We start from the raw sequence: 22,912 nt of genomic DNA, 5'->3' as shown, positions 1-22,912 counted from the left end.
TCAATGAGAGGACACAAAGGTACTTGTAAGGTATAAGTTGCGTTCGTAGTCAACATAACCGTGACATAACATCTCTTTCACGGTTTTTGAAAATCGGTCGAGAGAGATTGCTGTCACTTTTATTTTTTACGATAATGTTTGATTATTTTGTTTTATTAAAATTTATACTGCTGTTTGCTATGTTATATTTAGGATATAATGAAAAACGCAGCACTATTCTAAAGAATAGACACAAGTGAATTTGTTGAAAACGTCATCGAGAAGCTCGTAATCTCGTAAAGACTTTCAAGGATTGGTCGATAAATGAAATATTAATATATGTAACACAAAAATTTGTTGGACTACAGTACAATATATAATTATATTGTATTGATTTGATATTTTTATTCTGTCATATAAAACTACTTCGGTGCTTAATGTAATAAATAAATTAAAAGTAACTGTACTGCGATGTAATTTATAACATGACTTTTGCAAATAAATTTTCGTTATGCTTACAAAATGATTACGATACGTTGTGCGCAACTGTACCCTTTGTTTCTGTCAATGCGATGATTTATACTATTAAATATTATACTACTTTTTTCTATTAGAGAAAATATAAAAAGAATGTATATATAATACAGAATTAAAGATTCTGTGAAATTTACTTGAAATATTTTTTTAAAATATATGTACATAAAAAGCAAGAGACTAAAAAAGGTAACTAATCGTATACAAAATTAAAAATAGACTTTTGAACAAGTTCACACAATCATTTAATGAAAGTATGAGATAAGTATATTGTCAAGTAAAAAATATTGTAGCTTGGAATCCATTTCTATATTATTTAGTATTCGTACGGATCCCCAGTCTGTACCATCGCCGATAAGCAGGGAAGAATCAAAGGCATCGATAGTTTTCGTAGAATGTAAATTTAGTTACTTCACACGTGTACGGACACTTGTCTTTGCTGAAGTTAAATGTCGTTTACTGTTTAATCATTCCCTTTACGTAAAGTTCGCTATAGCGTCACAGCATTTTCTACAGAGTCGGTAATTCAGAACCTGAGATAGAAAACACTGAATGCAATGTCTGTACGGATCTTAAGTCTGTGGTGATATGTAGTAATCTTCAGAGTTGTCAAGCATTGCATATGTATTTACTATTCACACGAAATGCAAATGAAATTTTTTCTACGTTTGTAGAGGGGTTATGTACTTTGTACAGGACATCTGATTAAGGAAAGTAGAAACAAGTCATAACATACAATGGCGCCAGAAAGATTAATTAATATTACTGGAAATCAGTTGAGAAATGTCCCGCAGTTTACATCCAGGTATAGTTTATAACGAAACGACATCTTAGTGAAGGGCATTAGTGATATACAATTAAAAAAATAAGACAGCTGTACAATACCCGATAGTAAAATTAATGTATGAATACATCACTAAAGAATGTATTATTAACAAAATAATAAGGTTTAAAGTGACAATTATTATTTGTAAATCATTTCAATAATTATGTGTTCCATAAAAAATGTGTTTTCTTACAGTCTTGTTACTCTTTATACAACTATCGTAAATAATAAAATTATTTACAGTTTATCAAATGCTTCAGTACCATTTACTGGTATAAGCAATCAATCAGGAAATCCACCACCAATACCACCTCGTCAACCAGTTCAAAATTATTCTGGTATAAATGATTATAGAATGTACGGATCCAACTATTATAATGGATATGGGTATGGAAGTCAATACAGAGGACCTAGTGCTTACGGAGGATATAGTTCATATGGTTATAGTCCATATTCTAATTATAATAATTATGGATCTTTTAGTAATCCTAGTGGCGATGTTGAAAATAGGTAAATCATAATTTTAAACCACTTGAAAATATACTTATTAAGTCATTTAAATTCTTTTTATCACTTACAAGTTACTAAAATTTGTGATTTATAAATGCTTACATATGTTTTAATTTACTTTTATTATGGTCGAATTTTCCGTGTAATTATAAAAATTTATAAAGTATGGTTTATTAAAAAAATTAATTAATAACTTAAGAAGGCTATTTATTCATAGAAAATATTATATAGATTTTTCTGCATATAATTATTTGTTGTTACAGATTCTTCCAGTACTTTGAAGAAAATACTAGACCAACATTTCAATTAATTGAAACAGTACTACAAACATTTTCATCAATGACAATGCTTCTGGAATCAACATATTTTACTTTAACAAATTCGTTTAAGGCAATTATAAGTGTTGCTGAAAATGTGGGAAGGTTACGTTCAACTATAAGTCAATTGTTTAATACTTTTGCTTTAATTAGGCTTTTAAAATGGTTATACAAGAAAATTGCATGCACAGCTGGTAAGATTAATAAAAATTATTATTTATATACTATTAAAATATTTTAGTACATATATTAAATACTTCTCATCAGGTTTTCAAGATGAAAGTTCCCTGAATGATGAATTATGGGAAAGATCTATCTCAAAAATTGGAAATGAAAATGTTAATAATTCTTCTTTCTGGTCTGGTCTTTTTCTCTTTAGTGTTCTTTTTTTAATACCGTATATAATTCATAAAATTACAAATAGTATTCGGAACGTGCAAGTAAAAGGTTTGACAACTACAATCTACTTTTTTTATTATAAAAAAATAAAACTTTGTATTTTATATACACAATATTAATAACATTTATATATATATTGTAGGTAAGGATCCAAAGGATTGGTATCAATATGAACAACCAGTATTTGTTGCAACAGTGTTATATGATTTCACTGCATCAAACAGTGAAGAATTAAGTATAAGAGTTGGTCAGAAACTTTATCTTGCACCTCAAGCTCTACAACCAAAAAATTTGCCAGGATGGTGCAGAGCTACTGACAATACAAACGTTGGCCTCATTCCGTATAATTATATCAAGGTTATAGGACAATTAAAGAAACGGAAGGAAAATGAAGTAACTTCTGCAACTGAAGAAAAATCTTCTAACGACAGTAATTATAAAAATGCTACTGAAAATTCAGAGATTTTTAAAACAACTGAAAATGTTACAACTGATATGGAAACACAATCTATTTAAAAAACTAATACACAACATATTTTGAAGTTGTCGAATGTATATGGAAATATGAAACATACAATAATAAGAAAAATAATAATCCATAAAATTTTTAATAATTTTAAGTCTTATATTTGTTAATATATTAGTTCAGGGGTATTGTTTCTAAATCAACTTTCAAGCAACGGCAACAAAAATGGTTAAAGAAACTTTAATATTAAGAACATTCTATACAAATATTGTAAAAATTTTATATAAAAAAAAAATTTATAAAAGTGGGAAATTTATCTACATTAAACATTTTAAAAATGACTGAAATTATGTATTTACAATAATATATAATAAAGTAAATATTTAAAATAAAAATAAATGAACCATTTTACGGGAATCTAGTAAACAAGGTATATACTGCATCCTGTGATAGATGATTTCAGTAATTGTAGTTGTAATAGTCTCTATTTTATTGTTAAATTTGTATACAAGTCTCTATGTTAAACTTAATTTTTATTTGTAATTAACTGGTTATGTAAATAAATATTGTTTTCTTTTTAAATAAATTATATTAAACAATTTATGATTTAGTGATATAATATAGTCATGTTACTTAGAGTGGGTAGGTTCCCAACATTTTGATGTATCAAAGCCTTGGTCGAAACCTGAATGTTTGTGTTACTTGGGTACCCGACATCAAAAATAAATCAGGTACTGCGTAAGTTGAGTTAAAAACCCTAAAATCTATTAACACTACCTGGCCAGACTTCGATGCAGGGTGCTCAAGCATCAGAAACTTTTGAGACCTCACCTAACTTCTAAATGGTGGTTACCCGCCTACCCTTAGTATCATCTACTATTTTATAGGAAGAAAGATATATTAAATCTATTACAAAATGAAAGAGATTAGTCTGAAGAAAGAAAACGTAAAATAACGATTTATTATATATATATATATATTTTTACAAGATTTAAATTTGTCTAAGAACAATTATACTCACCACAACAGTTAACAATGGCTACATTTCTAAATTATAAAAATAAATTTAATTGAAGTAAAGGAAATTTTTCTAAAGGAAAATCTTAAAAAATTTAAAAGTTCATACACATTAAAATACTTTATAGATATATGTATATTATATTTATATGTATATATATATTTATATATATATATGTGCATGCACGCGCTCGCACACGCATATTTTTGTATATTTCACAATTTCACTTCCTTTCTTTTTTCCAACAATATCAACAACAGATTCTACATTTTCTACATAACGAATTCTGCAGTCATTTTAGCTTTCTAAAGAAGGGAATGTCTTTGTTAGGAAGGAAAAAAGTATGAAAAGAAGAGAAAAGAGAAAATGAGAAAGGCATTTTTTTAATCAGTGAACTTGCGATTGGGATTGTTTCCAAACAGAGAACCACGTATTTCTGGTATTAATTGTGCTGCGATTAATTCTAATCGTGTTTCCAAAGTGTTGCTGACTTTTATGCGTCCTGTAAAAGGTTTCATTTTTGATATACTTTTAAAGTGAAATATGGTATAAGTTCAGGAAGGAATATGAAGTAAATTTGATAAGAAAATACCTCTTGCTGCAAATAGATCAACACCACCACAACTGTCGGCTGAGATAAAATTATCTTGATCAATTTTAACTGTTACATCTTTCATTGTTGCTTGTTTATAAGCATCTTGAACACTGTCAATAAGTGATTCAACCAAAGGCAGATCCACTTGACGTACGCGAATAGTAACATGGCTTTCTGTCAGCTGAACATAAGTATGTATGAATATTTCTTAATATCTGACAACATTAACTGATTAAAAATATATATAAGCATACCTGAAATAAGCCTTGCACAATCAATAATTTTAAAATGTCCTTGTATCGTGCATCTTTAGTTACTTCTCCTAATCTCTTCCTAGCTTCATCTAGTACATTACGAACATGATCTTCCCTTACTTTCAAAACTTTCAAACGTGCCTGATTCAGCATGTTTGATGACTGACTGCACAACAAATTTCATAGAAAAATTACAGAATATTTTATATAACTATGTATTAAATATATGTATCGTAAAATGTCAAAATTATTCTTTATGTTAAACATACATTTTTTTTTGTAGTTCAACTTGTTTCTCCTTTTTCTCGTAGTATTCCATGATTTTTAATCTTTGTTGCTGAACCAAGCGACCTTTTTCAATATTAAATTCTTCCTCAGCTTTAGCATCAATTTCTTCTGCCTTTTCATTAGCTTCTTGTTCAATAAAGGCCATCATATGATTAATCTAAAAATACAAGATTGCAAGAAACATTTTAATTATCTTCAGATATTGAAATAAAATTGATTATAAAGAAACTTTCAAAGATATTTAAAATTGGCTTAATTCTAAAAGTTTGTTTAATAAAATCATAATATAATTTTAAATAATTTTATTGAATATATATTATAAAAACATCAATATAGTTTCTTGCAAGTTACAATGTATTCAAGAGTATTTAAGGTCACAAGGACAAAAATTGCTATCTATGGAAAAACAATGGAGAAAAATTTAATTTTGGAGAAAAAAAACAATAAATCGTAATTCATTTAAAACGAAAGAACTAATGCAACGTAAGATATGTATTATAGTCAGTTACAATGAGACGGATAGGACTAGAAAATCTATATTAAAAGAGAAGTAAAGTTGTCGAAAATTTTCCATGTTAGAAAAAAATAGATGGGTACAAGAAAATTAATTCTGACAAGAGGAGCTGTTTAAAAACAAGTATTTTAGTGAAGCAACAATATATAGAATAAAATTCAAAAATAGCTTAAGATCAATGCTCATCGGGATTGTGTGAATAACTGAATTTAAATAGTTTCGTACCTGTTTCTGTACATCTGCATCGCTTAGTGCCATTTTGAAGTTTTAGAACTTCTTATTTCGTTTATAATCAAGATTTTCTGAATTACTTTCGATGTCTGTCTCGAATTGGAGTTTTCAACGAGTTAACGCCTACTGACGAAGGTGTCTTCACTTAATGACGATCATATGACACGAACAATGTGTTCCTAAACTGGTTCAGTACTGTACTTGAAGAAGGAGGAAGGTGTGTTCTAAAAGTACAATAGCATCTGCTTTCTATGATCATTTTGTAAAATTAAATAAAATAATTTATACAATAATTATGAAGCATACTTTTACATTTCCATATATGTATATATTCTATAAATCTGAAGAATATTGTGAACGTAAATATATATTTTTTTAAATTTTGGCAAGTTTATTCTAATTATAATTGAGAGGACACAAAAAATGTCAAAACTGATTATTTTAATGTTACTATAAAAATAATAATTGATTGAGAGAATATAAAAATTGTATATTTCATACTTTTTATAAAAATGTTTTACATAATATCTTGTACATATGTACAAAAGTATTGCATTCACTGTACATACATACAATATTATACATATATGTATCATGAAATGGTCAACGCGTTCTTTGTAGTCTCGTGAGAAATATGTATTCAAAAAGCACTAGTATGTGGAACCAACGTGCACAATAAAAAACTCCCATTCTATTGTGACATTTCATTGCATTTCAAAAGTTGAATTAACTAGCTCGTCTTCAGCGTGCGTGTCGGTGGTTTTGCATTTCATACTTTTATAAGAAAACACTGTTCTTGATTGGAGTTACGTGTACTTTCGTAAAATAACTCAATTTCACTTGTTTGAACAGGTAACTCAGATTTAAGTAACTGTCAAATCAGTTAAGTGTCACATAAATTTCGGAGAGGTAACATTTCTTTCATTCTAACCTAGAAAAACACGCGCTAGTTTTCGTAACCTTATTCTCTAAATGTACAGACTTCTTTTTAGCAATACAATATTCACGTTCTGCTCATAATTATTTTAACTGTTTTTAACAGTTCATATCTTGTGCATCCTTTGTATGTTTTTTCCGAAAAATTAAAATTTGTTTATTGTACATTAAGTTTTAAGGTTAAGTTATCAGTTGATATTAGAATTAATAAGCAATTATTTAATAATGATGGAATCATTAATAAGTATTAAATTCCATTATTTCAATAACTGATTCATCCTTTAATAACTAAGTGCTATCACTTTTTATCGAGACACTATGCGAAGACTTGCTGATTTAATTCTATTGTGCAATGTACAATTACTTTGATCCTATTCGTTCTTGTCGATTCAATACGATTATGCTTTGTTTTAGAGACGATTAATATGTGATTGAATCAACAGAGAGATTATTTTTGTTAAAATGATGAAAATATGGATAAATTCAAGAACATTATCTTTTATTACAAATTTGATTGAAATTTAATATTGTGTTATACTTAAACAATCGTCTTTATCAGAACAAAAAGGACTCAAAATTATCATAAATAATTTAACGAGTTAACAATAATTCTAGTTTTTTTATTTTGAGTATAGTATTCTATTCATTTAATTAAAAAATTGGGCGACATTTAAATTACATTATTAGACGTGAAAAAGAGATATATGTGATCTAATAATATTATTAATCTATTAAAAATTTATTAAAATAATTATATAAATTTTAAGTAGTCTAATAGTCTTATAATTATGAATAATTAATGTGGAAAAATAACTAACTATTAACCCACTATTTGGATTCCAACAATGAATGATTATAATAAATATATTAAGTATTGAGTTATAATTTTATATTTGTAGGAGAATAGGAAAAAAAGATGTCAAGTGCAGAATCTTTAGCAGAAGAAACTGATGTAGTTCAAATCCTTCGACAATGGGAAGAAAAACATTTGACACCTACATATGATCCTATACCAACACTTCAAAGACTGGCAGAAATTATAGAATTGGAAACAGAAAATTATTTGAAAATGGATCCAGATCCATTTGATGAAAGACATCCATCACGTACAGATCCAGAGTGTAATTTTGGGCATATATTGAAAGTTTTATTTAGAAAAGATAACTTTATGACCAAGGTAAGTTAATATAAGTAGTCAAAATTGTTATTGTAATTTACCCTGTACAGTTCTGGTATATAAAATTATTGTTTGACATTTTGTGTTGTTACAGCTTATAAACGATTATTTGCGAGATACTTACTGGTCTCGTGCAGGTGTCACAGGTCGTGATGTTAGAAAACTGAATATTGCAGCCTGTCGCCTTATGCTCGATATTCTCCCTGGATTAGAAACTTCTGCAGTTTTTCAACCTGATATGGAAGGACTTATTCATCGCCTCTTTTCATGGGCAGAAAAAAGTATAGAACCTTTGCAAAGTTATGCAACTGGTCTTGTAGCTGCAGCTATGGAAGTACAAGAGATTGCTACAGGTATGTTTTATATTTCTTATAGATGTCTTATCCCTTTCGTTACAAAAGCTCCCTATAGTTGGCATCCATGTGACTACCTGTGTGTGCAGGTGTCGACTATAGATAATAAATTTTATTTTATTCGTAAAATATCTTTCGATTCCATTGATTCACATCTGATTAATCATATTAAAAGTATATTTTAAACATATGTAACGCATTTTGGCTATCGATATGGGCTTTTTTAATTTTGATATCCGACATATAATGTGTATACTTCTAGTATGGTGTTGCGTTTAGTGGCAGTCCTCCAGCAAAACGAACTGCTATAATGAAAGGGTTAAAAGAGAATGTTTTAAAGTTCATAGAAACTACAATACCTGAAATGTCTTAAAAGAACATAAATTATATAATAATGTTGTTATAGGATTTAGAGAACAGAATGGAAAAATGGTGCCTTTAATGTTACAAAGGCTTCATAAATTACAGGAGAAGGCACAGGAAGATAGACAACTCGCAGCTAATAATAGACCATTTGCACATTTTGGTGAAGATAGGAATAGTTTAGGAAATGGAGAAAATAAAGGTGTATCTGGAAAAAGAAAAGTAAGAGCAATGTTACTTATTACAGTGAGACTATTGTCAGACCAATGTTACTTATTATCGATTAATTTTGAAAGCTTATTATTATCTATAACTTTTAATTAAGTTGTATTTAAATATTACTCTTGTATCAATTTGTCTCGTTTCAAGGTCCGAGAAAAACGAAAAGAAAATGGAGTTCTTAAAAGCCCCAATCATAGTGATTGTTTTTCTGAGAAAGAAGATGATTATCTTCAGTCTCCAGATGACTCTGCTCCATTACCTAAAAAGAAAAAAAATGATACAGAGTGTGAAACACCCTTAAAGAACGATGTCATGCATTTAGAAATAATGTCTCCACCTTTATCAGTGCCAAAGAGCTTCAATTCTAATAATCAAATGACACCATCTAAGGCACAAAGCACTCATAGCAGACCAATGAGTGCTTCTTCAGCACGTTGTAATCTGTCAAAGAACTCGGCACCTTTGTCACAGAGTTCTAGTTCCCCATCTACTTTATTGGAAGGAAATTCTAATTCCTCATGGGCAGAAATGGAGTCATATGTTATTGGAAATATGCAAATACATCCTCCAACAATATCTACAAGGCAAATGTTAATATTGAGGTAAAACCATTCTTATTGTTATATTCGTTTGTGATACTTAGCATCTTAAAGATAATGTTGATAAATGTAAATTAAACATTAATGAACGTTTCATGACACTGCTCTAAAGTGACAATATAACGAATAACTTAAATGATCATACTAATAGTATTTAATTTAATTTTTACTACTGACCCTTTAGTATTAGCAACAATGATATTTATTAAAGAGTTTTTTTTTAATTCTATAACAGGTATCTCACACCAATGGGTGAATATCAAGAATTCTTAGGTCATGTATTTGAACAAAATGCTTTGGAACTAATTCTTAAATATATTAATGTTAGAGAAACCAAGGATAGTCGTCTAGCCTTTGAAGCTCTGAAATATTTAGCTTCTCTTCTCTGCCATAAGAAATTCTCTATTGAGTTCCTCAATGTTGGAGGTTTACAAAAACTATTAGATGTTCCAAGACCTAGTGTTGCAGCAACTGGTGTTTCTATATGTTTATACTACTTAGCATACTGTGAAGATGCAATGGAAAGGGTGTGTCTGTTGCCAAAACATGTTATATCAGATCTTGTTACTTATGCATTATGGCTCTTAGAACGGAGTCATGATTCTGGCAGATGTCACGCAACAATGTTTTTTGGTTTCTCCTTTCCATTTAAAGTAATATTACAGGAATTTGATGCACAGGATGGATTAAGAAAACTTTTTAATGTGGTAAATATTTGTCTATATCGTAACTTCAATTTATACAAGATGATGATAAGTGTATCAAATGAATTAATTAGTAATTAATCAATTTTTTTTAAGATATCCACATTACCAATTTTAAATTTAGAAGAAGAACCAACATTAAATGATGATGAAGAGTGCGCTTATAGACAAATAGTTCGACACGTTGCAGTAGCTTTGAAACGGTATATGGAAGCCCACTTACATCTAAAAGCAGAGCAACTACAGAGAGCTGAAAATGTTAGAGCCGAACGTGATACATTGCAACCATCTTTACCTCCTTATAAAGCTTGTAAATTAAGTAGTGAAGAAGTACAAGCAAAGGTAATACATTTTTAACCCTCCTCGGCTTTCATTTCTGGAATTAATATAATAATAAAAAAATTAAAATAATGAAATTATAAATAATTAAATTTATAATGTGTTAAAAGTGACATTTTTTACGACATTTGAAACTGACACAACTTTTAAAAAATGTTTACAGCAAATTAAATTTAACTATCTACATGAATTTAAAATTATTTCATTATTATTATAGCTGGAAATTCTTCAAGAATTAATGTCTGTAAGAGCAGTATGGCCTCCCGTAGAAGAACTACATCGTCTAGGAGGCATAACACTTCTACTCCAAATTATTGCTTTTGCTAGAGAATGGAATTATAGCGGCCGTGTTCACACAACTTCCAGTGCAGAAACAGTTCGTTCCTGTCTTGATGTAATAGCCATTTGTTCTGTCGTGCCAAAAGTAATGCTTCTACTTTGTGAAAGAGTGGATATGCCAGATATGTCGATGACGATGGCAATCAATTTACTTCTGGCTGCTGCAGAGTGTGAAATTATTGCTGATGCTGATGTGCAAAGAGCTGCATTAAGAGCTGTAATCAATTGTGTTTGTGCTCCAATAAACAGGGTAAATAATTAAATTCAATTTAAAATTAGATTTAACCAATTTTATTTCTTAATGCATTAATAATTTACTTTTTAATTCTTTTTATCTTAGATTGGTGGTAACGTTGCTAGATATTCAGTAACAGGTTCTGCTAAAAAGAAAGCAAATATTAATAACAGTGAAGAATTAATTCAAAAAATTTGGGAGAGTGTCAGATCCAATAATGGAATAATGGTATAGTAATATAATATTGTATTTATTAATTTAATACTTATTATAAATTAATAATAATGATTTTGTAATAGTCAGATGTTTGATATGATACACCCTTATTTCGTAATATTATATGGTATCATATTTATCCTTACCTATTTTATAGGTGTTGTTACAATTAATGATGGTGAAAACTCCAATCACAGATGCAGACAGCATAAGAGCATTAGCATGTCGCGCTCTGGCAGGATTGGCACGTAGTGAAAAAGTCAGACAAATCATTAGTAAGCTTCCAATGTTTACTGATGGGCAAATTCAGGCCTTAATGAAAGATCCTATACTTCAAGAAAAAAGACAGGAACATGTTATGTTTCAAAAATATGCTTTAGAGCTAATGGAAAGGGTGTCTGGAAAAGCAAAACCTACTGGGGCAGAATATGAAATTTCTTTAGCTAGTCTACACAGAGTAAGTTATTTTAATTATAATTTAACATGTTGTAAATTTTACTGATAATCTATAACTGAATACACTAAATAACATTGTTTTGTTAATAAATTTTTGTTTATGAATGATATGACGTTCGTGTTTTCCAGGCAAACGTGGTAGCACAAACAAGAATACAATACAACGAACAACAGTTGAATCAATTAATATATCAACATTTAATATCAAAAGGCTTAACAGAAACAGCAACAACTCTTCAAAAAGAAGCTACCCTAGATTCTTCAACAACAATGAAACCTATAATAACATATCATCCGCTTACGCATCGTAATCCAGCAACCACCGGAGTAAGATATGATAACAAAATTAGTTAAATCTTTTTAATATATAACATAATGTCATTTTTCAGCCTAGGAATGGATTTTCACCAGGAGCGCCTGTTAATTTATACAATACAAGTAGATCTAATCAAAGAGAAGTGACTTCTCGAACTAACACTACCCCTACTTCGTCATCGAGATTTATATCCCATTCAGCTACTAGTTCAAGCTCATCGCCTCTGACATCTGCAAATAACCTGCGCTTGAAACTTTCTGACTGTCCCAATCAAAATGCTGTTCCACCTAGCACAAATCAGCCAATTAAGTTACAAATTACAACAAAGTGAGTTCGAATCTTACATCATTTTTAATAAATTAATTACTAATTAATTAATTAATTAGTTAATAGCAAACACGATTTTAAGAAATATGAATAAATGATTTCAGAAAAAATCAAGTTGATAAACAGCCTCTAGTTAATTCTATGAACTGTCAATCTACTATTCAGTCGACTACATGCAGATCATTACAAAAACAAATTTCAAGAGATCCTGGAGGCGTCACAGCTGCTGGAGTTGCTACCTCTAATCCATCTACTATAACATTGGATTCCATTATTACAGAATATTTAACTAATCAACATGCATTGTGTAAAAATCCTATGGTTACTTGTCCACAATTTAATCTTTTTGAGTAAGGGTTTTAAATGTTTAATTATATGATATTTCCATTTTAAATTATATTTTATTCATATGTGTTTTGATAACAAAAAAATGTTGTTGCAGACCACATAAGTGTCCAGATCCTTGTACAAGGAACTCAACACCAACAAATGTAACTGTAAGACTATCGAGAAGAGCATTAGGTATAGATGGTAGAAGATTGGATAGAAGGCATATTTATAGCCGGTTTTGCCCTGTAAAAACTTTCAGGCCTACGGATCTTGGAAGTTTTACCTGTTGCATTTTCTTGGTATTCTAAAAACAATTAATTTATAATATATAAGGTTAATAATTATGAGCATGTATATCACATAATTCTGCAATATTTTTACAGCCTTGTCAGGATTATCTAATGTTAGGTACTTATGCGGGGGATGTTAAAATGGTCAATGCACATACAGGTTTAGAGGAAGCAACGTATCCATGTCAGGAGTCTTATGTTTACCATATGGAATGCAATCAGCGCGGAAATTTATTATTATGTTCTACTGCATGGAGGAGCCCCATGTCCGCACTTTGGAGTTTAGGAACTTTCTTTGAATTAAAATTGTCTTTAGAAAATGAAGGTTATCTTGAATTTGGAAAACTCCAAGATAGAATTATTGGAACTCAAGCTGAAAGTGCTACAGTATGTTCTTTTGTATGAAATAATAATGAAATTGAAACATGAATTTTTTTTACAATTATGTCTTTTCCTATAATGCTACATAAAATATAAAAAAATTGAAATATAAATTATTGTAATCCTTATTTTCAGATTTATGATATAGCAACTGGGAAACTACTAACTACTCTTACACCTGCAATTTCTAACCAATACACCAAAAATCGAGCCACGTTCAGCATGAATGATGAACTAGTTTTAAGTGATGGAATTCTGTGGGACGTAAATTCGGGAAAAGAAATTCACAAATTTGATAAATTAAATCAAACACTTAACGGAGTTTTCAATCCTAATGGTAGTTACATATAATTTACAACTTATTCATTGATTAATAACACAAATATTTTCCAGTTACATAGTACTAAAATTAATTTCAATTAAACAGGTACAGAGGTGGTATCAAATACAGAAGTTTGGGATTTAAGAACTTTCCATTTATTGAAAACAGTGCCAACCCTTGATCAAATGGAAGTAATATTTTCACCAGTTAATAATATTATATATGCGGTACCTTTGGATCAAGAAAATAGAGACGAATCACATTATGTTACTACTTCATTTAAAACACTGGATGCTCTGGATTACAGTAATGTTGGTAAGTATTATTTATATGATATAATCAAATAAACGTCGTAAAAAGCAATCCAAAAACTAATTTTTAAAAATTGGAAACCTTTAGAAACATTATTTTTAGTATTATTGTTATGTTTGAAAGTATATTTTTATGTTTGATTATTCCCATATAATTTCCTAGATTTTTAGAATGAAGGATATATTTAACAAAATTAACTACTTTAATATTCTGAACTTTTTTTCAAATCTTTTAGAGATTTATATTTATCAAGTGGTCATTCTACATCTAGTAAGAATTCTTTTGTAAATATTTTTGAATTCTTATCTAATTGCATATGTATACAGAGCAAATTTTATATTAGGAACATAAACAATATTCAATATAATGTAACATAATCGTTATCAAATATGTTTATGTTTCATCTTCATCGCTATTATTATTTATTACTAGATTTATCGCTACAGCATCAATTTATAAATGAATTTCTATAGACTTTATAATATTTGCAATATATCAAACATGTGATAAATATGAATATGTAATAATGTGTCATCAATACAACGTGGAATCTGCTTGTATTTTCGTAAAAATAATTTTTACGAAATTGTAAACTCATTAACATTTGCAAACTCTACTATTCTTCTAGCTACTGTAAAAAAGAACAAAATAACACTACTTACAAATCTTAAATGCAAAGATAGTTACACAAAGCATTTTGTATACTAAATTTAATATATCTAATTTATTCATAACATCTTTTTCAACATTCCAAAAGTTTGAAATTTTACATTATGTAAAAATATTTAGAACTACATACAATAATCATATATGTGTTCTGATCATATAATGAGTAAACTATAATGATGACAAGAATTCTACACTTCTTTAGGCATAAAAAATCAACAAATATAAGTTTCCACAATCATAATAAGACATTAATATTGTTAAAATATACATATGTTTATTTAATAATTTCAGTACAAAAATACTATTAATTTTTTAAATTCTTTTAAATTTCATCTTGTATTCAAACATTTCTTTTAAATTTACAAATATGTAAGCAAATAAAATATTTCTGTTTTGTTTGTCGTACATCTGTCCTAATAATGTTGTTTAATATCTCGTAACAAAAATTTTTGTTGACGAATTTATCAAACAATTTAACTTTCGTACCATTTTTACAAGATTTATTTGATTATATCCGTTCGTGAAATCATAATCCAATTAGTATAAAAATAATAATTGTATTTCATTTAATTTTAATTACAGCGACTTGTGACGTCAAAAGAGGAATTTACGGGCTGGCTTGTAATAAATTCGACACACAAATAGCCATAGTTGAAAATCAGGGTGAATATCATAGTGTCCAAGAATCTTGCATTAGGCTATACGATGTCGGTAGAAGGAGAGATGATGAGGATGAAGCTGATGAAGATGATGATGAAGATGACCTTGATGCAAGTGAAGATGATGGCTCAAATTCTGGCTCTGATGATAATAATGCTGATGGTTTGTTATCTTAATTAAATTCATTTTAACAATTTTTTATTTCATTACGAAATATTTCTATTCTATTTAAGCAATTCTAAGGTTAATAAAGTATCGAATAAGTTAACTTGTAATGAAATTGCAACTGACTTTTTTATGATGTTGATATACTTAAGGCGTTTAGTGCTTATAAGATAGAATTTCGGTTTAAGTGACGAGAATATCACTGGTAACTATTAATTAAAACACAACTTCCATTTCTTGTACATCTTGGGGACAATTTCGATACCTTAAACTGATCTTCTAGATAAGAAAACTTATACTTTAAAGTTTAAGAATAGCTATTGATTGATATCGCGATACTTTTTAAAAATATATATAGGGTATATAATAAGTTAATTCGTAACAACATCTTTTTTATGTGTATAAATTGAATTTTAAGTTATAAACGTAAAATAAAATTTGTTTTTAAATAGACGCAGATAATTCAGATGCCGGTACGGAAGAAAATGGTGATGAAAATGAGCGTAATGATCGTGAAAATAATGACGACGATGATGACGATGCAGCTGACGGCGATGATTCCGGGGAAGATCTTTCGGATTATAGTCGATCACCTGATTTTCCAGAGTTTTCTCTTTCTGATGTTGATGTCGATGATTTCGAAATTCTTTTTTCATAAAAATCCTAGAATTAGGATTAAAGATTATGAATTTCTGTTTTAAGCAGTTCCAACCATTATTAAAAAGATTTTATTTCACTGTGGGTCAATCATGAAGTTAAAATATGTTTTATGATTAAATAATGAATACTATTATCAACTACGAATTGGCGAATTGAAAATATAAATGTAAAACAAAAATAAGATAAAAATAATACAACTAATTACCTACTAAAAAGTGCTACAAATTTGATCATTTTATTTAATAATTAAAGAATTGAATAATTGTATTTTTAGTTTGTATTCATTATTGTATTGTAAGATTTTAATTGCAGTGAAAGTAATTTTTACTGAAATATATTAATTTATTGTATAATTCCGTGTCAAGTTTGTCATCTAAACTGTATTTTTCATTTCGCCAATATTAGATTTTTTTTTAAAGATTCGTCAATTAATAGTAGCTATCAAGATTGGCCACTAAAATGGATCTACAATCAACTTACTCAGCAAAATGTTAAATTTTAAAAGCGGTTGGTTACTAATGTAATTTTGAATTTTGAACGGATTTCCCGTTCGTCGATTTAAATGTACATATATTATTATTTAAGGTATTTGTTATTCAATGAACAAGTATCATATATTCACTACTAAAAAGTTGATTGTTAATAAGAGATTTTCTTCCTCTTCAAGATACTCGTAAGAATTTATATCGATCGGATTGATCATGTTGAAAATCATTGAAATCGAAGTTCAATTATTTGAAATCTTAATGAATTACAACAGTACATTTTTGAAATTTTTTGAACGTATTCTTATGTATATGAAGTAATATTTACGGGAGAGAGAGAGAGAGAGAGAGAGAGAGAGAGAGAGAGAGTGAGGGAAAGAGAAATGAGAGAGATAGAGAGAGAGAGAAAGTGTGGGAAGGAGAAAAAGAAACAGGAAAGTAGCGTATGTTTATGCGCGCGCGAGGTGAGTCTTCGTGTGTGTGTGTGTGTGTGCGCGAAAACATGTGTGCATGAGCGAATAAGAAAGATTGTAAAAAGTTGATTTAATCCTGTCGTTTGTTATCAATAATAAAAAATCGTGAATTTGTATAGACTTGCTCTAATAAAATAGAACCGCGCTTTATGAAGAATTTTCAGTAGGGTTATCAATATTTTTGTCCCACAACCTTAAAAACAGAGATATTTTAGTTTTTTTATTTTTTAGTTTCTTAAAAATATTGTAGTAAGCGATATTTTTCATACTATTCATATGTAAAAATTGACTTAGTACTGAGCTAAAAACATACATTCAATATTATATTTTCACTAAAGTATTAACAAAAAATAAGTTTTATTAATATTTTATATGGTATTTGAAACTTTATAATTGTAAACATCATTTATTTTTTATAAAACATTTCATTTCAAACTCATTGTTCGCAATTGCGTTGATATAGACAGAATGTGATACAATACATCAAAAGTCGAAACAAATGTTTATTTGGTTAAATAATTATTGTTGAATTTTACTATAAAATTTGAATTATTATTTTATTAAAGGAGAAACTTAATAGTTGCTTTTTATATTGCATTTGTTACATAAAATTACTTATCTAGATAATAAAATTGCTTATCTGATACAGTAATGGGTACTACTCCTGCAGATCTCCAGGCCGTAGCTTGATCTGTAAGCGATGGTCAATATAGAAATTTTTTTGCTTTGATTGGCTGATGATCCACTGCTGAAATAGGATCTACTGCAAATTGGATGCGTAGTAAAATGGAGGGGATGTGCGCGCTACCTTAGGGAGGAAGAAAAGCATGCGAAAATAGATCCCATTACTGTATTACTTCAATTATATGTACAGAGAATTTTCGTTCTATGAAGTTGGCTATATTGATTTCCCTTGAGATGGCCGTTCTCAATTCTCAATTCACGGTAGAATCACAGAGGACTTAAGAATACTCTGTGGTAGACGAGAGACCTAGTGACGCTGTGTTCTGTCGGTGGGTACCGCGACACTCCGCGGTTCGCGTTTGATTCATATCAGTTATTTTCCTATTTACTACAAAAAAATCGGTTAAAATGTCTACATTACCACACAGCAAGAAGCGTGTCTGCTACTACTATGATAGTGAGTGAAAAAATTACAAAATTTTCTAGTAATTCACGATCCCGCGAAAACATTTTACACGCACGAAGAGATTGTCAAAATGTGTTTGTGCTATCCGCGCTTGTGTCGTTTACAATAGATACCTTTTATATCCATTAATAAAATTTAAAGCACATCTACACTAATTAAACCTAACAATCTTAAAAATGCATCAAATACTTTAGTTTTGTTCATGATAATTGATATTTATGCCACTATTTCTACCTTGCAGTACGATTTTGGCATGGTTAACGTGAAAGATTTACAGGCGTAGCTCCATGCTACCGTACGTGAAGCAGCAAAGCGTCGGCTTTATCTGCCTATCTATGTCTTTATACGTTCCGCTACTATACATTCTTAATTGAAATTTTTCTGTACAATACTCATAGAAATATTTGTAACTCAATTTTATTTCAATTTTGCTTATTACGTATCCTAATACATTAGTTATATGTATAGTATCGAAATTTAATAACCACTCGTGTTACATTAACGAACTATGAATTACATATAATATTATATATAATTACATGTAGTTTAATGAAATGGTTTTTGTTGTTAAAATTTATTTTACTCACAATTATTTTTACTTTAATGACTGATATTAATATTTCGAACGAATCACAGTAATTGTAGGTTATGCTAAACTAGTCGGTAATTGAATTGAAATATTTTATCAGCATGAATACAAGTATACTGACTTATAAAGTCGTCGTATATTTATCACAAATTTTCTAATAACAGTACGGCTTCAATTATTTAAACGTGAATAATACTCTTTTTGATTAATTACGCGAAAGATTCTTGAGTATACTCCGGTTAACCGTATCTACCAAGCGATATGGAGGCGCATTTTACTATTTATGCGATTAAAATTTTTTAATGAATTTAAAATAGCATTAAACTTTTTCATACATTTTCTTAATAAAATAGGATACGTTAAAATATCATGTTTATTTCAGGTGATATTGGCAACTATTACTATGGGCAAGGACATCCTATGAAACCACATCGTATAAGGATGACACATAACTTACTTCTCAATTATGGTCTTTATAGGAAAATGGAGATTTATGTAAGAATCTTTTATTTACTTAATCTTATGAACCATTGTAAATATCTAATATTAAATGCAATTACAGATAAATGTAATTTAAAGTAAATTATATTTTTTTCTTTATGTAGCGACCTCATAAAGCTACTGCAGATGAAATGACGAAATTCCATAGTGATGAATATATTAGGTTTTTGAGGTCTATAAGGCCTGACAATATGTCAGAGTATAACAAACAGATGCAAAGATGTAAGATTATACAATTAAAATTTATTAGAAAAGTAATATAATTCAACTATATATTATGTTATGTTTCTAAACAAATTCTAGAATTAATTTTTTTTTCCTACAGTTAATGTAGGAGAGGATTGCCCTGTTTTTGACGGATTATATGAATTTTGTCAATTGTCAGCTGGTGGATCTGTAGCTGCTGCTGTAAAACTTAACAAACAAGCCTCTGAAATTTGTATAAATTGGGGTGGTGGATTACATCATGCTAAAAAAAGTGAAGCATCTGGTTTTTGTTATGTAAATGATATAGTTCTGGGAATCTTAGAACTACTTAAATATCATCAAAGAGTTTTATATATTGATATTGATGTTCATCATGGGGATGGTGTAGAAGAAGCATTTTATACCACTGATAGAGTGATGACAGTTTCTTTCCATAAATATGGTGAATATTTTCCTGGTACTGGTGATCTCCGTGATATTGGTGCAGGGAAGGTAAAGAATTTGTGGAAATTTAAATGCATTTATATGGATATTATTTCAGTGTTATAATAACTTTTTTAAAACAGGGAAAATATTATGCAGTCAATATACCACTAAGAGATGGTATGGATGATGAAAGTTATGAGTCAATATTTGTACCTATTATTTCAAAAGTAATGGAAACTTTCCAGCCCTCTGCGGTTGTTTTACAATGTGGTGCTGATTCATTAACAGGTATAATTTAGTACATATGTATTGGTATACAATTTTATAAGACTCACGTTATAATCATTTTGTTCCATATTATTTTTAGGAGACAGGCTGGGATGTTTTAATCTTACAGTGAGAGGTCATGGTAAATGTGTCGAATTTGTAAAGAAATATAATTTACCATTCTTAATGGTCGGTGGTGGTGGATACACAATAAGAAATGTCTCTAGATGTTGGACGTATGAAACGTCGGTAGCTCTTGGTTCTGAAATTGCAAATGAGTTACCATATAATGATTATTTTGAATACTTTGGACCTGATTTTAAGTTGCACATTAGTCCCTCTAATATGGCAAATCAAAATACTCCAGAATATCTCGAGAAAATTAAGTACGTAATATTGAAAGATTGATGAATGTGTTATTAATGTTCTTTAAAAAATAGTTCTCATTATATGTATTAATTACGTTTACAGGACTAGATTATTCGAAAATCTGCGGATGTTGCCACATGCCCCAGGTGTACAAGTTCAACCTATCCCAGAAGATGGTGCAGTGATCGAAGATTCAGAGGCTGAAGAGAAAGTGAATCCGGATGAACGGTTACCACAACGAGATCTGGATAAAAGAATACAACATGAAAATGAATATAGCGACAGCGAAGAAGAAGGCGAAGGAGGACGAAGAGATAATAGATCCTTCAAGGTAATCTTTTTTATTTTACGAAAATGAATATTTTATTATTTTAAAGTATTATTTTATTTGACAGATACTATGTGAATTTAATTTACAAACATTCATTTTAAAACCATATTACTTTTTCAATTAGGGTTCCAGAAAACGACCACGTCTAGAGAAAGGTCAAGAAGGTATAGAAGGTGATCTCAAAAAAGAAGAAGATATAAAATCGGAACCAAAAGGTATTAAACAATGCGTCTTCCCCTTCATAAAGATGTAATTCTTGTATGGTTTTATTACAAAACTTTTAATAATGGTTCTTATAGAAAACGAAAAGGATGAGAAAGCAAATATCACAAACGAAGAAACAAAGAAGGATGGTGGTGCGAATCCCTGATAAACGGTTGCCATTCAACATTTAAGAAATTGGAAAAAGTTCTTATTTAAATCAAGTATAGATAAGTATAGGTAACTTAAGTCATGAAAAAACGATGTACGTTGCCTCGAATTCACTATATGATACGAAATTTCCATTATAATTTTTCACTATTCCGGTTACAAATCATACACTTCAATAGTAAAACGTATCGGTTGAATTCGTGGCAAGCGACGTTGTTATCGCGTACACGTATGAGCGTGTAATTGACTCCAAGCGCTCTGCAAGTTTAATTGATATATCATTAAATTTACAGACGTTTTTCGGTATTCTTAACTTGACAGTTCATCGAATGACTGATTCTTAAAATATTTTTCGAATCGAAGAGTACCCCGAATAGTCTGTTTAATTTTATGATTTGTTTAAATCCATTTTCGTATCTAGATATACCGAATACACCTAATCAGTTAGATGAAGGCGCCTTAATTACAGAGACAATTTTCATAACTATAAAGATCATATTTTACAACATTAGTTCGACGTTTTCATTGAAATCGTAGATCGTCAGAGTAGTTTTAGATATCTAAATTTATCATTTGTATATTTCGATAAATCATGCAGAAATATAATAAATCTTTATAAAATTGTTTAATAAGCCCAATTTATGATCGAAAAAATGACTGTACAACGGGCAAGTATTATGGATTAACAAATTTTTGCTTTCTATTCTTGTACATAATAAAAAATCAGATTTAAACAAAGTCCTACATGCAATAATACATATATACATATATAACAACATTACGATATTCTTTTTGATATGTAAAGTATTTTATTTTATATGAGAAATTTGATTGAATGACCAGCAAATAAGAAAGTTTAAAGGAATTAGTAGAACGGTCAATGAACATATTGGATTCAATTATAGATGTAAAGTTTTGATTGTAAGTTAAGTAAAAATAATTTTAAGCATTCAACATTACGTATGCGATGTGGTCGATTTATATTTGTGCGTTGAAATTGCAAAAGTATTCTCGTCTGCAAAAAAAGGAAAAAAGAAATAGTGTTACCCTCCAAGCGCGTTACTTTAGACATTTGCGCGAGAATAAAGATACATTAACAACTTTGTGTATATAAAATTGAAATCTTTGAGCCTCAAAAATATTTCGGAATAAAACTAAACTTGTTTAGTTCCACGATGATGGATAATTGATCGAAAGGAGGTGTGTCGATTCAGATCTAGCTGTAATTATTACCATTACTTGTAATTAATTATCCACCACCACACAAAGACAAATTCGATATAATATTGCGTATACTAAGTCGGTTTGAGATAGATCAATTACGATATACATATATAAATATATATATATTTATGTCCAGACATGAATAACACGAATGTTTTTAAATATTTATAATAAAAAATAAAGAAATTTACCGCGTGTATTAGTGTGTTAATTTTT

The 22,912-nt window shown here is 29.1% G+C and overlaps 4 protein-coding genes across 5 annotated transcripts; 3 read left to right on the top strand and 1 right to left on the bottom strand.

Moving 5' to 3' along the window:
* The first annotated feature begins 865 nt into the window (after window positions 1-865).
* Pex13 (peroxisomal biogenesis factor 13) lies at window positions 866-3,634 on the top strand. The gene is made up of 5 exons (XM_078182177.1): window positions 866-1,318; window positions 1,583-1,849; window positions 2,113-2,360; window positions 2,434-2,613; window positions 2,708-3,634. Exons 1-5 carry the CDS (start codon window positions 1,251-1,253, stop codon window positions 3,079-3,081), a joined length of 1,137 nt encoding a protein of 378 aa, XP_078038303.1. The 5' UTR covers window positions 866-1,250; the 3' UTR covers window positions 3,082-3,634.
* A 327-nt stretch (window positions 3,635-3,961) lies between these two features.
* Vha26 (V-type proton ATPase subunit Vha26) lies at window positions 3,962-6,095 on the bottom strand. Its single transcript, XM_078182178.1, has 5 exons — window positions 5,926-6,095; window positions 5,168-5,343; window positions 4,899-5,064; window positions 4,642-4,825; window positions 3,962-4,551 (listed from the first exon to the last, which is right to left on the bottom strand). Exons 1-5 carry the CDS (start codon window positions 5,956-5,958, stop codon window positions 4,433-4,435), a joined length of 678 nt encoding a protein of 225 aa, XP_078038304.1. The 5' UTR covers window positions 5,959-6,095; the 3' UTR covers window positions 3,962-4,432.
* Window positions 6,096-6,555: 460 nt separating this feature from the next.
* Window positions 6,556-17,411, top strand: Mahj (LisH and WD40 domain-containing protein mahjong). Of its 2 annotated transcripts, none has more exons than XM_078182175.1 (19): window positions 6,556-6,783; window positions 7,767-8,044; window positions 8,139-8,397; window positions 8,804-8,982; window positions 9,130-9,584; window positions 9,817-10,288; window positions 10,382-10,627; window positions 10,842-11,213; window positions 11,304-11,426; window positions 11,572-11,871; window positions 12,000-12,197; window positions 12,260-12,513; window positions 12,618-12,863; window positions 12,956-13,142; window positions 13,227-13,520; window positions 13,650-13,851; window positions 13,942-14,151; window positions 15,400-15,639; window positions 16,095-17,411. In XM_078182175.1, the coding sequence occupies exons 2-19, from the start codon at window positions 7,784-7,786 to the stop codon at window positions 16,298-16,300; spliced, it is 4,704 nt and encodes a 1,567-aa protein (XP_078038301.1). In that variant the 5' UTR covers window positions 6,556-6,783; window positions 7,767-7,783; the 3' UTR covers window positions 16,301-17,411. The 2 variants fall into 2 exon arrangements, with proteins under 2 accessions (XP_078038301.1, XP_078038302.1); XM_078182176.1 differs by having other exon boundaries at window positions 6,556-6,840.
* A 778-nt stretch (window positions 17,412-18,189) lies between these two features.
* Window positions 18,190-22,893, top strand: Hdac1 (histone deacetylase 1). Its single transcript, XM_078183259.1, has 9 exons — window positions 18,190-18,401; window positions 19,382-19,494; window positions 19,605-19,722; window positions 19,826-20,199; window positions 20,274-20,421; window positions 20,501-20,786; window positions 20,872-21,100; window positions 21,225-21,315; window positions 21,400-22,893. The coding sequence occupies exons 1-9, from the start codon at window positions 18,353-18,355 to the stop codon at window positions 21,468-21,470; spliced, it is 1,479 nt and encodes a 492-aa protein (XP_078039385.1). The 5' UTR covers window positions 18,190-18,352; the 3' UTR covers window positions 21,471-22,893.
* The last annotated feature ends 19 nt before the right edge of the window (window positions 22,894-22,912 follow it).

Source organism: Augochlora pura, chromosome 6 (genome assembly GCF_028453695.1).
Source record: "Augochlora pura isolate Apur16 chromosome 6, APUR_v2.2.1, whole genome shotgun sequence".
Lineage (NCBI taxonomy): Eukaryota > Metazoa > Arthropoda > Insecta > Hymenoptera > Halictidae > Augochlora > Augochlora pura.
Note: the sequence above shows the minus strand (reverse complement) of the source record. Positions and strands in the feature narration are given on the sequence as shown.

Excerpts from the sequence above, each read along its gene's own strand:
- Mahj (XM_078182175.1), top strand. The coding sequence starts at position 7,784 with ATGTCAAGTGCAGAATCTTTAGCAGAAGAAACTGATGTAGTTCAAATC. Across the intron at positions 11,427-11,571 it reads GATCCAATAATGGAATAATG|GTGTTGTTACAATTAATGAT; the intron begins GTATAGTAATAT and ends CCTATTTTATAG. Across the intron at positions 11,872-11,999 it reads CTTTAGCTAGTCTACACAGA|GCAAACGTGGTAGCACAAAC; the intron begins GTAAGTTATTTT and ends CGTGTTTTCCAG.
- Pex13 (XM_078182177.1), top strand. The coding sequence starts at position 1,251 with ATGGCGCCAGAAAGATTAATTAATATTACTGGAAATCAGTTGAGAAAT. Across the intron at positions 1,319-1,582 it reads GTCCCGCAGTTTACATCCAG|TTTATCAAATGCTTCAGTAC; the intron begins GTATAGTTTATA and ends AATTATTTACAG. Across the intron at positions 1,850-2,112 it reads AGTGGCGATGTTGAAAATAG|ATTCTTCCAGTACTTTGAAG; the intron begins GTAAATCATAAT and ends TTGTTGTTACAG.
- Hdac1 (XM_078183259.1), top strand. The coding sequence starts at position 18,353 with ATGTCTACATTACCACACAGCAAGAAGCGTGTCTGCTACTACTATGAT. Across the intron at positions 18,402-19,381 it reads TGTCTGCTACTACTATGATA|GTGATATTGGCAACTATTAC; the intron begins GTGAGTGAAAAA and ends TGTTTATTTCAG. Across the intron at positions 19,723-19,825 it reads TAACAAACAGATGCAAAGAT|TTAATGTAGGAGAGGATTGC; the intron begins GTAAGATTATAC and ends TTTTTCCTACAG.
- Vha26 (XM_078182178.1), bottom strand. The coding sequence starts at position 5,958 with ATGGCACTAAGCGATGCAGATGTACAGAAACAG. Across the intron at positions 5,344-5,925 it reads ATGCAGATGTACAGAAACAG|ATTAATCATATGATGGCCTT; the intron begins GTACGAAACTAT and ends TTGTATTTTTAG. Across the intron at positions 4,552-4,641 it reads TGATCTATTTGCAGCAAGAG|GACGCATAAAAGTCAGCAAC; the intron begins GTATTTTCTTAT and ends AACCTTTTACAG.